Here is a 15,454-nt window from a genome sequence, read left to right as displayed (position 1 = left end):
TATTTGCTCCTGGTCTTCACTTCTCTACACCCAGGTCTCCAATTCAATCTGAGGGGCTGCACTGACACATCATGCCAGCTACATCATCCTCTCCCTCCCTGCGTCTTCCCCCAAGCCATGCACCTCCTCCTTCAACAGTGATAAAACACAAATCTCCGTGCATGTCTGCAGATGTAACAGACACTCAGAGGAGTGGGGAGGGGAACAGAGGAGGTACCTGACATGTCTGAGCCCCAGCTGAGCTGGCCACAATGCCCCACTACGTTAGTACCCTGGGAGATCAGCTCAGTTCCTTCTCCTTCATCCTCGTGTTCTGTCATCTCCAAGTCCTGTACCTTTCTCCTGCCTTAATGTCTCTTCACTGCACCATCCTCCTCACTAAGGATTGGAAACCCTGTCAGCCAGGTGCTTTGAACTGCATGCAACAGAACACTCATCTCAGACTCAAACAATGAGGTTTTTTTTGTCAGAGCACAGAGCTAGGGCAGCTTTGAGGTTGGTCCAGCCCCTCAACAGTAGCAACAAGGACCAGATTCCTTCTATCTGTCCGCTCTGCTGTCAACAGTGTTGGCTTCATCCTGATGCTGTGAGGTTCCGCGTATTTTGTGAGAGGGCTGCCGGTGGTAATCCGGCCACATCCTTCTTCATACATGTCTGGCAAGAGAGAATGACTACCCATTATTCTCATTTACTTATTTATTTATTTTTGGCTGTGCTGGGTCTTCATTGCTGTGCGTGGGCTTTCTCTAGTTGCAGCGAGTGGGGACTACTCTTTGAGGTGGTGCACGGACTTCTCATTGCAGTGGCTTCTCTTGTTGCGGAGCATGGGCTTTAGCTGCACGGGCTTCAGTAGTTGTGGCATGTGGGCTCAGTAGTTGAGGCTTGCAAGCTCTAGAGCACAGGCTCAATAGTTGTGGCGCATGGGCTTCGTTGCTCTGTGGCATGTGGAATCTTCCCGGACCAGGGATCGAACCTGTGTCCCCTGCATTGGCAGGCGGATTCTTAACCACTGGACCTCCAGGGAGGTTCCATCATTCTCTTTTAAGAGCAACAAAGAACTTTCCCAGAATCCTTTAACTGCTCTCTCCTCATGTCTCATTGGCTAGAATTGGGTCACATGGTAAGGGATATAGGAATCCCCAGCCCAATCAGGGCCACCCTTTGTACTGTGTCATTTCCCAAGACACACTGCTGTTACTCAGTGGGCCAAGGGTGAGATGGATATTGGAGAATTGCCCACAATACACTGCAGCCTCTAAGAAAGCCAAGCCTCCATTCATAGCTTTTGGTGCAGATTAGAAGTTTCCTTTTTCCTTTCTAGTCACTGTTCAATTTGGAAAAGATCTAGAAACATGTCTGCCTTCTCAGACCGTTTCTTGCATCGCTTGGTTGACTCTGTTATTTCACTCGGATGCAGGTTGACCTGTGTCCGCGATCCCAGTGGACAAAACTTTGTGTTTCTTTCCACGTAACCAGAGCCCCTTCTGCCTGGTTGCCTTTGGACATCACCCCATTCAACAGTGGGAAAGTGAGATACAGAACAGCTTCTCAGTGCACCAACTGTGCACCTTCGGAAGAAGGACACTGGGTTTGCAGGAGGATGACTCATGGCACAGACTGGGAGTTCTACCTTTTCTCAACCAGCGACACTACACTGAAGGCCTGGTTGGTTTGCCGGGTCTGGGCTGGACGAGAGGTCACAAAAGACTGAAAATTCAGAGAAGCCCAGAGTCTCCCCCCTCAGGAGGCCCACAACCTGTAGGAAAAATGATAGTGACAACATATGTGTGAGGAAGGTGATGGAGGCCCGGGTCATTGCCCCCTTTTATAGAGGAGACTCCGTGGCTGCGTAGAGAGAGTGGTCTGCATCTTTTTGTGGAAAAGAGGGTGCAGAGAGGGTCATGGAAGAGTAGGTAGGATAGTCTTTGTCAAAATATAAAAACAAAGTAAGAAATGAAAGATATTCAGCCTTTTGTAATTGTTTATATTTTAGGGTTTTAAACGGTCTGACCTGGTTGGTCAGGGCCGGGGCCCCAGATGGGAGAAGCTTGGAGGAGGGCTGGTAGACAGAAAGAGCTGTCATTGCTTGGGGACGATGCCAATGGCACATTTCTGCTGGAACTTCACAGTCAGAGGAAGAAAACTTAACGGTTTACGAGATGTCAGGCTAGGAAAAGAAGACAGGTCCAATATAGCAACATCCTTAAATAAAGACTGAAATAATTTTAGATATGCCAGCAAACAAAGGCTGGAGGCAAAGAGGGAGGAGGGGAGGCTCCCACTGAGCCATGACCCCAAATTCCTTCCTCTCTTCCCATACTGTCCAGCCCAAGGACCAACCCCTCCAGAACGTCTTCTGTCCCCCACCTCACCCAGGCCAGGGCCTCACCTCCATGCACCCATAGCCCTTGACCTACCTTTATCTCAGCATCTGTGACACTGGGCTCTATTCTGTTCTCAAGGCTGCCTCCAGGCAGGGATCAGACAGAGAGGTGTCGATTAAATGAAGGAATGACTTGAGTGAGTGAGTGGATGTGCAAGGCTGTGTTAAGATAAGGATCAGAAGAGAAGCGGAAGCCAGTTCCACGTGGCTGGTCCCAGACCGATGTGGGGTCCGGGAAGAACCACAGGAAGGGACCAGACGTCTCATGCCCCAAATCTCAAGGCAGTGGTCTGTGGCTGGCCCACCTCTGAGCATCCCTGCTAATTTCACAGCCTCTCCACAACGTCATCCTAAAAGAAACAGATCAGATTTACCTCGGAACATGCCCACTTCACTTAGTACAATCTTAGCGTCCTTTTAGAAGAAGGAAGGGCTTTGGGGGGTTCAGGGTTAAGAGGCAGGTCCCTCCCTGCCGTGACCTTGTAAGTGCAAAGCCCAGAAATTCTGCATCACGTGGCTTGTGACGTCCTTGAGTCATTTTTCCCTCAAGGAAGAAAAAAATTAAGAGCTTCCTTAACCCATTTTCTTGATGCCAGTGAGATTTGTCTATAATAAAACTCTGTGCCTTCCTCTGGCACACCAGCTGTCCCTGGACCCAAGCTGACCCTGTGACCCACAACTCTATATTTTTAATAGGCTCAGGCTTCTATGAGGGTTCTTCATGCCCCAACCAGGGAATATAGGTTTAATTCAGATCAAAAAAGTATTTTCTGGTAAGCACAGGTTAGCTTATTCCCTGCATTCCAAGAACTGTGAAGATTTTATATTGATTAAGAAGGCAACACGTTCACAGATAAATTATTTCTCCGCAAAATAAACCTCTTGTCCCCACCTACTCAGAGGGCCAGGGTGTACAGCCGCTGGAGACCACGAGGTGGCGGCAGAGCGCCTCTGACCGCATTTGCAAGGGTGCCTGAACACAGCCCGGAACGGTGGGGGGCACATAAACCTAAGGCCAGGCCCCCCAAGGAAAGGGAGCTGAATTTATGGGATTTGGGGGGTCCATCTGTGGAAGTGCTTGAGATCTGAACTTTGGCCAAAGAGAAGAAGAGGGAGCTGGCCAACGCAGGATTTGCCGAGCCACAGCTCCGAATCAGAGAGAGATGGGCAGAGAAGTAGGGGCTGCCTGAAAGCTGCAGCCCACTGGTTCCCACCAGGGTAGGAAGCTGACCGCATCCAGGCAGCCCTGCCCACAAAGCATAGCACAAAAGAGACTCTTGGAGTTCTGGCCAAGTCCCAGAATTGGGGACTCGAGGTGAGAGAGGGTCTGGTAGCCAGCCACTTGGTCCAGCCGTGCCCCACTCCCTCCCCTGAGTAGGCGTGAACCCTGTGGCAGTCCTTCAGAGATGTGTGGACAAAACCCTGGGTCCCCCCAAGTATGGGCAGCCAGTCGATGGTGTGTGCTGGCCCTTTTGTTCCCAGAGGGGGGTTGGTGGCTCACCAAGTGGGGTGACAGCTCCTGGGCCGGGCTCTTGCCACCGCACCCTGCTGTCTTTCCCGGAGCTGGCACTTCCCAAGATGCAAGAAATCTGAGATTCTGGAACAAGCACATGTCAGACTCCCGTGAACCCAGCTGCACACAGCCCTCCTCCCTCCCTCCGCCCCAGGGCAGTGGGGCTAACCTTTAGCTCTGATTGCAGAACTGAAGCTGCTTGTATGGGAGCTTCAGTTTCTTCAGTTCCCCCAAGGGCTGGGAGAGGTACCTCTCACCTTCAACCTGAGAGTCCCCATGACTGCAAGTGTGTTGCGTGCTCGCATTTCTGGGTGTGTGCCACTGTGGCGTGCCTCTTGGAATTGGGTACAGGAACAAAGGGGATGCTTGACAGTGCTTTTCCTGCTGTTCTGGTTCTCCCTGCGAGAGTGAGAAGTACAAGGGTGTCCCTGGGGGTTTTGGGTTGATGGTTCTCATGCGTGGATATTTGTCTTTTTGGAGAAGTTCTACACATGTGAACTCATTTCCCTCTCCTGCTTTTTCCTCTCCCTTTATGTGTTTAGCTTTTCAGGGTAGTCTAGGGCTAAGAGCTCATTGCACAGTCAGAATTCACTTATAAGGCTGCAGGCTTCATGCGGAAGAAGGCCCTGACCACCCTCATGTGTTTAGTACCCAGTACAGTGTCTGGCACTTAGTGGGCATGTAATAACTACGTGCAGAATGGAAGGGAGGTTGAAACTGCCCGTATTTAGATGATTAATCCCTTTTCTAAAGCCGATAGGCCTAAATGATCATAGCAGAGATGAATGGTAGCCGTGCAGAAAGCATTATGTTATGGGCTTTACATATTTTATTTTTAATATTTTAGAACAACCATCCTGCAATAAGATGGTACTTATTCCCATTTGGGATCTTAGGAAACTGAGGTTCAAAGATTGCGCTCAGAGTTCAGGCAGTGGTGGGGCTACAGTTACCACCAAAACCTAGACAGATGGAGAAGTCTGGCTTTTCCCACTGTTTGTGAACAGAGAAAAAAATGGAAGGAATTGTCCTTTAAAACTACTAGATGAGGGAATTCCCTGATGGTCCCGTGGTTAAGACTCCACGCTCCCACGGCAGGAGGTGTGGGTTCGATCCCTGGTTGGGGAACTAAGATCCCATATGCCAAAGAGCTCAGCTGAAAACAAAACAAAACTACTAGATGAGTTAACATTTGTAAAGTGCTCAGAGTGGCGTACAGACCTACATAGTAAACCCCTTATAAGTATTTGTTGAATCAATAAAAATAAAACCCAAGTCAATGCCAGAAGTTGGATTTAAGTCAGTTTCGTGGCTTTCTCTGACAGTGTTTTAATAAACACAGTAAAGAAAGTGGGACCACAGGACGTTCTGCTGACGAGCCCACTGCCAAGTCTGTGGCATCCAGGCCACAGGTGTTCAGCATTACAGAACTAGAGCATCTCAGGGCCCGGAGGGGTCTCAATTGCCCTGTCTCGGGCTTTGAACTTGGACCCCAGGTGTCCTTAGAAGACCTACCAGTGAGAATCAAGGGGTCCATGCACCCCTTGGAATGTTACGCAGTGTTGTGGTTTTGTGCATTGTTCGGGTGTAGGGCCGTGGTTTTCATGCCCTGGAAAGCTCTGCAACCCAGAAGGGTCAGAATTGAGGCAGGGTGGGGAGGCTCAGTGCCCCCGACTTCATTAAGGCTTCCACTTCAACCCCTTTCTTGAGGGACTTAATGGATGAAAATCTCCATCCAGTAGGACTGGCAGGCCATCTGGTCTGTCCACCTACTGGGAAATAGGCTCTTCTGTGATCTTCCACCTCCTTCAGGGACACCATGAATGTCCACTGCCTGCGGACTTTTCAGACACCTTGAGGGTCTCCGCAATCCTTTATACCCTCACCATCACCCCTCCCCGCATCGTGCATCCTTCCAGCCATGTCAGCCCATGGATTGCCAGGGTGGGAGAAGCCAGACCCCACAGGAGCAAACACAGCCCCTGCCATCCTGCATGGCACAATTCTGCTCTGCCTTTCAGAACGGGGCTGTTTCAGTGCCAGGCTTGGGAACGCTGCCTGATGGAGCAGTGACCTGGAGTCGCCTCCTTCTGGGCCATTCGTGTGGCCTGACCGCATATGAAGGACTCATCAGAAACTTGCCAGACTTCATTTTAATAGTCTAAAAGTTATTCTCCCAAACTTTCTCAAGACACCTAAGTATATAAAGCAGAAACATTAAGGGTACTCAGCCTCCCCTCCTGCGCCAGGATTTCTCTGAGGCCTCCGGAGTGACTGGTGCACCCTCACTGTAGAACGCTTGCCTGCCTGCCAGGAGATGCCATCTGGTTGTTGGTATTTACAGACTTTGGCAGCCTCAGCTGGCCTCCTGGAGCTGTCCCCTTGCTGTCACTGCACCCAGATAGGATGTTGAGGGGCGCCTGCCCTCTGGTGGTGATTCTGGGAATAACACCACCCCGAGAACCAGCTCTAGGGCTTTGATGGGCTGGATGCTCAGGAGATGGAGGAAAGTACCTTCTCTAATTAAAGAGTCAATGCTGAGTTCCCTTTTGGCCCATTAAACTCTTTGAGTCATTATTTAATCACTCGGGGATATTTTGAAGCTGGAAAGATTCTATTTTTCTGCTGAAACCCAGTCTCCTAGGAATGTCTGAGTCATTTGAATTTCAGAGGAATTTATTAGCAGCTGGGATTTCCAAACATTGGGGCAGCCAGAGAGTCTGCTGCTTCAGCCCAGCCTCCGCCCTGGAGCCTTGGAGTCCGTGGTCCTGCTCTTCAAGGAGCTGGAAGCCCAGAGTCTGCTTGGACTCTGGCTTCAGCCTCAGGTGTGTGCTAAGGAAGCCCTCGACGCCCCCAAACACACGCAGTCAGTCTCAGTGAGTGTCAGTGCTGCCTTCTGCTCCCCAGGGGGCCTGCCTGCTTCACCATTTCCTCAGTGCTGGGTCCTGTGCCCCAGCCCCAGGGACTGGCTGGAGACCTACTTGCCTTCACTGCTTCATCTCTCCTGCACCCAGACTCCCTTTGCCATGCCCTACCCACCTCCTGAGCTACCCGTTACCTCTTGCTAGATCCAAAGTGGTGGTTGTCACCCAAATCACCCTGGATCTCATTGAACTGCAGACACTCAAGAGTGCATTTCTAACAAGTTCCTGGGTGCTGCTGCTGCTGGCCCACGGAGCCCACTGAGCCTCAGGGACCAAGGATGGTGGTTCTTAGTCGCAGCCGCATATTGGAATCACCTAAGGAGATCATAAAACGCTAAGGCCTGGGTCCCACCCAGAGGTGTGGTTTAAATGGCCTGGTGTGTGGCCCAGGCACTGGGATTTTTATTTTCATTTTTTTATTTTTTTGATAGTGTCTTTTTTTTTTTTAAGTCTTTATTGAATTTGTTACAATATTGCTTCTGTTTTATGTTTTGGTTTCTTGCCTGCGAGTCATGTAGGATCTTAGCTCTGCGAGGCATGTGGGATCTTAGCTCCCTGACCAGGGGTTGAACCCCCCATCCCCTGCACTGGAAGGAGAAATCTTAACTGCTGGGCCACCAGAATAATCCCCGTCTGTTTTTTTTTTTAATTAATTAATTTATTTATTGGCCGCGTTGGGTCTTCGTTGCTGTGCGCGGGCTTTCTCTAGTTGCAGAGAGCAGAGGCTACTCTTTATTGTGGTGCACAAGCTTCCCATTGCAGTGGCTTCTCTTGTTGCAGAGCTCGGGCTCTAGGCCTGTGGGCTTAGTAGTTGTGGCACACGGGCTTAGTTGCTCTGTGACGTATGGGATCTTTCCAGACCAGGGCTCGAACCTGTGTCCCCTGCATTGGCAGGCAGATTCTTAACCACTGCATCACCAGGGAAGCCCCCAGCACAGGGATTTTTAAAAGCAATCTTAGTGTTCCTCAAATCAGTCAGGGTTGAGAACCACTGACCAGGAAGCAGACCGCAGCCTCCCTGCCCCAGGCAGCCACTCCTCAGCAGCTACTGTGTCTCTGGATATCATCCTTTCTTTGATGGGTGGTCTCCCTCCATCTGCTTCAGTTGAGTCCACCCCCATGTGTATTGTTCTAGGGTTCACATAGAGTGTGTGAAAATAGCCCCCCCCAAACTTGTGCAAAATGGGGGCTTCAGGAAGTCACCCCAAGACTGGCATGGTTGAGGGGCTGGTAGTTGAAGGCAGAGCGGGGCGGGGGGACCCCTGGACTGATGCAGAAGGGGAAGCACAGGACCAGGGCAGTGGGCATTGGCTCCACTTTGCAGCTGCCTTGGGGTTCTCTGGGAACTGTGTTGGGTGCCCCAAGGGCTGCGGGAACTCCAGCAGCACCTGCTCAGGGTGGGGTTAGGTCAGCGGCCCCCAGCCCTGAAGGGAAGCCCTTGCAGGTGAGGCCCACCCTGACCACATATTTTTAAATGTCACCCTTCATGCCCCCATTTCCCCCCCACAGTACCCACCACCGTGTAGCATACCATCTAATTTCCTAATGTGTTATGTTTATTGTTTGGCTCTCACCCACTGGAATGTCAGCTGCCTGAGAGCCGTGAGCTGTTTTGATCACAGTGCCTACCTAGCACATGAGGTGTCTGGCATGCATTTGACTTCCAGACCGTCCCCTGCCTGGTTTCTGAGTCCTGCCACCTGTCTGGCCCCTCCCTGGCTGCTCCCCAAGGCTGAAAGGGGTGCTGTGGTAGCAGGACCAGGCCCACATTGCCAGCTTCAGACTACGGGTCCCCACGTTAAACCAACCACTTCCCAATAACCAAACCTGGGTCTGCTTACGAAGTTTTTCTAACCAAACAAGCAACATCTTTTTTTTTTTTTTTTTGGCTGTGCCTTGCAGCATACGGGATCTTCATTCCCTGATCAGGGATTGAACCCCAGCCCCCTGCATTGGCAGGGCAGGGTCTTAAACACTGGACCGCCAGGGAAGTCCCCACAGCAGCATCTTAGCATTTGAAGCAGCCAGATAACGTGACTTTTCCTTCCCACGGAGGCAGGTCAAGCTTGGAGTCTCCTTTTTAGAGGGAAAGGCTGCTACTTGAAGAAACAAACGGTTTGTTTCATCCCTTTCTCCCTGTGGGGCCTTCTTTTCCGGGTAGAAGGCCCGGCCTCCGAGGGGCGCACCCCACATTTCTGGATGCACGAGGCGCAGAGGAGAACCGGCGCTCCGCTCCTCCCACGGGACGTGCAGCTGAGCCTTCCTCTGGCCGCTCGGCGCGGCACCAGCCCAGGCAAACCGCGGCCCTTCTCGTTTATCACTGCGGAGGGTGCTTGCCTCAGATTTCAGGTGACAGTGAAATGGCATCAGTTCAGAGGCCAAAGGCAGTTGGACTGGGTTTTAGAGACGATGTGAAATTGGAGCTGGGTCTCCTTTGGGACCCGGCGGTGACAGTGCTTGTGGCCACAGGGAGGAGTTAACAGGAGGGCAGGAGGCAGCAGGAAACTTCCAGGGGCAGCTGGAGGCTGGGCGAGAACTGGGGTGAGAGGTGCAGAAGATTAAAATAGGGCCTAGTGGAAGGGGCGGGAATGTCACATTGTGGGGAAAGGGGGGGGTGACGCTCTCGGGATGGATCAGGAGGAGGGGAGGTCAGCAAGGAATGACGGCCAAAGACACCTTACAGTTCAAAGGGTCTTTCACGTTCAAAAGCACACACAGCTGATAGCACCTGTGGGCGGAGCCTCCAGGCTGCTCTGCATCTCCAGCAGGTGCGGCACGGCTGTCCCTCCAGCACTCTGGTCCTTCTTTCCTGGCCTCCTGGACAGACGCTCGGCCCTCCCACCGGTGTCCCTCTCCTGGTCTTTCCTTCCCTGACGCTGTCGTCTCACCTGTATCCCAGGCTTCCTGTGCATTCCTCTGACCAAATCCCAGCCACCCTCACCAGGCCCCCTCAAGACCCCTCTGCTCTGATTGTAGGGCTGTCACGTTTAGCACATAAGAATACAGGACACCCAGTTAAATTTGAATTTCATATAAACAGTGAATAACTTTTTTTTTTAGTATAAGTTATCCTATGCAATGTTTGGGACATACTAATACTAGAAAATTGTTCGTTGTTTATCTGAGACTTAACTGTGTGTCCTTCATTTTATCTGGCAACCCTACTGAGCTCCGCATGGTGTCAGTTTTGGGGTTTACCCTGTAGCCTGTTGCTTGTGGGTGGCCCTTGTGAACCTACAGGAAGGTGGAGAGAAGTGGTTCTGTAGGGGACTTTGAAACCCCTCTGCAGCGGGTGAAGCAGGCCTTCGCCAATGACCTTCAGTCTGGCCCCCACTCACCTCTGTCGCACTGTCTCCTGCTTGTCCTCAGCGAGAACCCTCTTCTGCCTGGCAGCTCTCCTCACTTCCTGCCCCACACTCCTGACCACGGGCGGAGGGTGTCACATCCGTCACCCTCCACCTGTCCAAAAATGCCTTCCTCTTCTTCCCCCATCACCTGAAAGCTAAATTTCCTTGAAGAGCCATGAGCTTTGTCCCACCTTCCAACAGCTGGGGCCTCCTTCAAGCTTTCCCCGGATGGACTGTGAGGAAGAAATCTCCTTGAAGCACCACACTATTCCTTCGGGGAGAAGGGAGCACCTCAAGGCAGAGCTCCCCTTTCCAGCGACACCAGCGAGATCTTCGGGGATGGGTACCGGCCGCTTTGCAGCAGGCTCCAGCCGATTGCTCCCTCTGGACAGGCAGGACAGGGGGTGGTGGCCACATCTTTGGGCCATCAGATCATGTCATCATCACCACCACCACCACCACCACCACCACCACCACCACCATCACCATCACCATCACCATCAGCTACATGGTGCTTTACAGATCAGATACTCAGGTCAGTTTCTCATTTAACTTTCAAAACCCTGAAGGCTAAGGCGTTTTACACATGGGAAGGCTGAAATCCAGAGTGCCTTTGACACGGTCCCGGGAGGCTGAAGGCCAGGCAAGAAGTGAGGACTCCCCAGCCAGTGCTGTCTCTGGTGCTCCGGGACACCTAATGCTTCCTCCTCAAGGCAGGCAGGCAGGTCCGGTGCGTAAATAACCTACCACGGCAGTGGGGTTTGACCTTACCAGCCCCATGCCCTCGTAGAGGCACCCCCTTTTCACCAGGATCTTCTGTTCCTGAAGGGAGTGGATCAGATGCCCGACGAGAGCCACCAGTTCTGAGGTTCTGTGCCTTCTCCCCACTTTCAGACCTGCTCAGGAGAGATCTCCTCCTCAGTGGCCTCATGTCTGTGTATGAATGTTCACAATCAACCAGTCAAAGGTTTCCCAAAAGATGGTGCATAGAACACCAGTCCCTCCAGATGCTGCGTGAAGAAAGGGTGCCGCGGGCCAGTGAGTTTGGGAAAAACGGATCCTGTAATCCCTTTGGGGCACAATGATGAATGACAGCATATCCGTGGCACTAAAATGTCCCGCAGAGAAAAGTATCCATTTACCTTTGACCCAAATTTTCCAAAACTTACCCAGCCCTGGAAACTTTTTATTGAGTAACAACCATTAACATTCTGTGGAACTAGCATTCCTTACAACCTACGCTGAGAAGCAGGAATCAGTTCACATCTTTCCTTGTATAGCTGAGAAAACAGAAAATTCTCTTAGGAATTCACTGAGCCTTTATGAGAAGTGGGCTGAGGGTACCCTAGACGCCGATCCTGTGCTAGGGTCTGAGACTATGCAGAAGTATAATAGAAAGTGTAATAATAAAAATAATGATAATAATTCATGCAGCACTTACCACATAGCCAGGCTCGCCACTCACCCTTGTGATCTTCCTTCTCTACAACGAGCCTGGGACGCGTGGTTCTGCACCCACGGTAAAGATGAGGAGCCTGAAGCACAGGGAGATGCCGTGAGCTGCCCAGCTCGGCCTGTAAACCGAGCGCCACCTCTTCATGAGATGTTTCTGGTTTTGCTCGTTCTACCCAGTGGCCCCTTGAAGAAGGCTGTGTTTCATCAGGAAGCACAGAGCCGGGGAGGCGTGATGCGGGGGTGGGGGGCTGGGGGGGGTGGTTTGAGAGCAAGGCTGTGGCGGGGACCCTACCCCCTCTCAGGGCCTCCTCTCCCACTTTTGTCCCTGCAGGTCTACCTGGCTGAAGCCGTGCTGTGGGAAGAGGGCAGCCGTGTGGCAGGTATTTTTGCTCAGTGCAAGTGTCAACAGTTTCCTGGTAGCCTGTGTAATATTGGTGGTGACTCTCCTGACTCTGGAACTCCTAATAGATATAAAGCTTCTCCAGTGTGAGTAGCAAGAGACGGACGTATGCAAATACGTATGATGTCGCTATTTCATGTGCATTCATCAGGGGTCCCCAACCAGCACCGTGATCTGCCCCCGCCCGGCGGCACTGCCCCCCGCCGCCCCCGCGGGCCCCACGGCTCGTGGGGATGACCACCCCGGGGGGGAAAGCGTCTGGCGGCTTTGCTCTCTGCCTCCCCCGGCATCCCTTTGCCCGCCTCCAGCCAGTGTGGCCTCTTCACTCTCCCTCCCCAGCATTCCATGATCAGAAACGGATGAGATCCAACATGTTGGGGACCCCTGTAGGCACCTTGTTTTTTTTTTTTTTTTTATTGTTCCCATTTGGAATTTTCCAGGTTGGAATTTTCTGTAGCTTAAAGAGAGTTCCCATGTGTGGAGGTGTCTCACCTTGTAGTAAGCTAATAATGACAGCAGCCACAGTGATGCTCTGAGTCCTTGTATTTTTATCCAGCTGTAAGTTGGCAGTGTTCTTGATCTACAGCGTGATCGTTTTCAAAGCATTTCTCCATACGTTTGACCCTACTAGCAGCCCTGTGAGACAGGCGAGACGGACATTATCCCTTTTGATGGATTCGGGAATTAGGCTTGGGAGACGTCAGACTCTCCCTAGGAGGGAGGTATCGGAGCTGGGACTTCCGACCATCAGGCCAGTTTTCTTTCCCACCCCGGTCCTGTTGGTTCTCGTCCGAGTTTCACGTTCATGGGAGCCGGATGTACACGGCAGCTGATGGCTCGTCTGCCACCTCTTGTGTCCTTCTGAGTGTCCTTTGGCAGCATGGCTGTCAGAGGGGAGGACCCTCTTCCTGTCCCCCACCGGCGTAGACCCCTGGTACCTGGTACCCTCTTGGCTTTGAGTGAGTGAGTGGTTTCTGGTAGATTCCTGGTTCCCCAGAGGTCCCCTAGTCAGAAGACAGCTCATTCAAGTACAAATTTAAAAAAGAAATGAAATTGGTTGGCCCCTGAGAAATTTCCTTTCCTGCCTTTGGCAGACTCGAGCATTATAGTTCTGGCCACTCCCACACCCATTCAGTCACCTTGGGCTTGTTTTCTCAAATGCCCCCAGATCCTTCCCTGGAGTCTCTGTATTCAGGGTCTGTCAAAGCTTCTTCCAAGTCCTATTAGCCTTCCCTGCTCTCAGAGAGAGCATGGTGGGGAGCGCAGAATTGCTTTTGTCTGATAAGCCTCGTTGGCTTCTGTACAGCTGGTGGCCCCTGGGTTCCAATCAAAGTATCTTCAAGCAGAAAGTGACCAGCGCTGATTTTACACTCAACCTGTCTTCAATTAAACCATGCTGTATACTCTCCCTCCCACTCATCCGTATGTCTGCTTTTTACGAGGTCTGACCATAACGGAGTCTTTCTTTCCCTATTGGGGGTTACACTCCGGGCCCTGGGCCACTCAGGCATTGAGTAGAACGGAGAACATGGCCGACACTGGAATTTTGCTTAAAATTAAGTATCCGGGAGATTGATTTTGGTGGGAGATCCAATAGCAGCTCATAAAAGGCATCTTAAATTCCATAAAACGCACAGAGATTTATTGCTCTTCTAAAGCAAACCGTAAAAAAAGGCACAGGAATTCATTTGAGAAATAATGGGGAGAGATTTTATGTTTCCAGAATATCTGGAGGTCTTTTCAGAGTCACATAGGCCTCTGCCTCCTGGTTCCCATGTGACCCAGGACGGAAAGAATCCACAGTGTCAGGGCTTGTCTTCTGAGGCTCATATTGGTCCAAAGCCAGGGACCCCAAAGTCCCCTACTTGGAACCTGGCTTTGCAGCCTCCTTCCTCCAGGAGATGCTCCAGGACCTCGTTTCCACCCACCCCAAGGGCTTGCCAGGCTCAGAACTTTGGGGGAGGCCATGGGTTCCTCTCTTTGGGCCAGCCCACCCCCCGACGGCTCTGGGCATTTTTCCTTAGCCCCCAGGGGATCTGAGTTGCGTGCTGAGCGGGCCTGGCCAGAGCCCAGTAGGGAAGCGTGCTCCCATCAGCGTTCCTGCACCTTGCTTTGGTCTTGCCCCACTGCTCGGGGATGTCCTACCAGTATCTCTTTTAGGCTGGCCCTCTGGGGGTCATCTCCCCACCCCACCCCCACTCTCCATCAAAGCCCACCTGCCCTTGTCCTGGGCCACAGCACTCTGCTTTTGGCCTCGCTCTCTGATAAATTATGTTCTGCTACAGCTTAGAGGCTGGTCGTGGCTCTTGTATTGTGAAAGGGCCGGCCAGAGGTGGTGCCTTAATGCCAAAGATTGCCTGGTGGAAGGTGGGGTGGGAGCTTTCAGCGGCTGGTAGCTCTCGCCGCTCACACTCCGGAAGTGTAGCAGACCCTAGCTGCTCACTCTACCACGTTCAGGAGGCTGACATCCCGCCCCACCCCTGGTTTTCCCGTCCAGTCCTGGCTCCAGCCTTCTCCCCAGAACACCCTGGCTGACGCCACTGTCTCAGCCACTCAGTTTTCAGAATGAGAGGTCAAAGTAAGCTTGCCTTAAGTCCCACTCACAGTGCACAGTGCTTTGGGGGTGAATTGTGGTGGGGATTTCTGGAAGCTCATCTAGATCTCACTGAAGCCGCCCACCCGGGTCCGAGAGCCCTGGATGTCTTCTTAAGCCCCCTGTGGAAGGCTCCTTTCTGGGCACAGAGCCCATGGTGGCTGATGGGACTGAGCTGAAACTCTGAGAGGCAGCCTGTGGGGAGACAGAGGCAGCCCCTCGGATGGAGGGGAAAACAGCATCACGGGGCCACGAACCTCCCACCACCTCCATCGCAGACACCCCTTAAAGCTGCCTGACGTTCCCTGGCCTGGGTGCCTCCAGACCTAAATGCTCACACCCCGGGCTCCCAGAGGCCCGCCTGCACGCTGTGAAGCCCCTCTACTGATGCACCTAATTCCTCGCTCCTAAAATTGGCCCCTGTTATTGTGTTTGCAGTTTCCAGTGCGTTCCAGTTTGCCGGCGTGATACACTGGATCAGCCTGGCCATCCTCTCGGTGTTCTTCTCAGAGGTATGTCAAGACGTGGGCCCTGTGACCGTCTCTTTAGGGCAGCTCCCATCCCGGGGAGACCAAGATTTATTCTCTAAAGGCTTTCTAGTGTCAGGCCCCCTGCCAGCCCTCGAGGCTGCAAAGAGGGGGACACAATACAGGGAACTGAGTTCTGTGCTGGGCCTCGGCGGGAGACCGAGACGGTGCTCAGGTGTCGTCCAGGTGAGGGGTGGATGCTGACAGCTGTGAAGGTGAGACTGAGTGGGAGGTAGTTGAGGGAGAGCAGATGGTTCGTGTGACTGGTAGGGAGCAGGCAGAGGCCGGGCTGAAGCCCGGGGTCCTGGAGGT

General features: G+C 52.4%; 1 protein-coding gene across 5 annotated transcripts in view; it reads left to right on the top strand.

Annotated features, from left to right (window-relative positions):
• The window catches only part of TMEM266 (transmembrane protein 266), a 122,337-nt gene that overhangs the window by 57,717 nt on the left and 49,166 nt on the right, over positions 1-15,454 (top strand). For 2 of the 5 annotated variants that reach the window (XM_057723497.1, XM_057723498.1), the window contains exons 4-5: positions 11,954-12,108; positions 15,054-15,127. In XM_057723497.1, the coding sequence (XP_057579480.1) occupies positions 11,954-12,108; positions 15,054-15,127 (229 nt within the window). Of the gene's footprint in view, positions 1-8,981; positions 9,170-10,368; positions 10,703-11,953; positions 12,109-15,053; positions 15,128-15,454 lie in introns of all 5 variants that reach the window. The other 3 variants (XM_057723499.1, XM_057723500.1, XM_057723502.1) reach the window with 3 other exon arrangements.

Source organism: Hippopotamus amphibius, chromosome 2 (genome assembly GCF_030028045.1).
Source record: "Hippopotamus amphibius kiboko isolate mHipAmp2 chromosome 2, mHipAmp2.hap2, whole genome shotgun sequence".
NCBI lineage: Eukaryota > Metazoa > Chordata > Mammalia > Artiodactyla > Hippopotamidae > Hippopotamus > Hippopotamus amphibius.
Note: the sequence above shows the minus strand (reverse complement) of the source record. Positions and strands in the feature narration are given on the sequence as shown.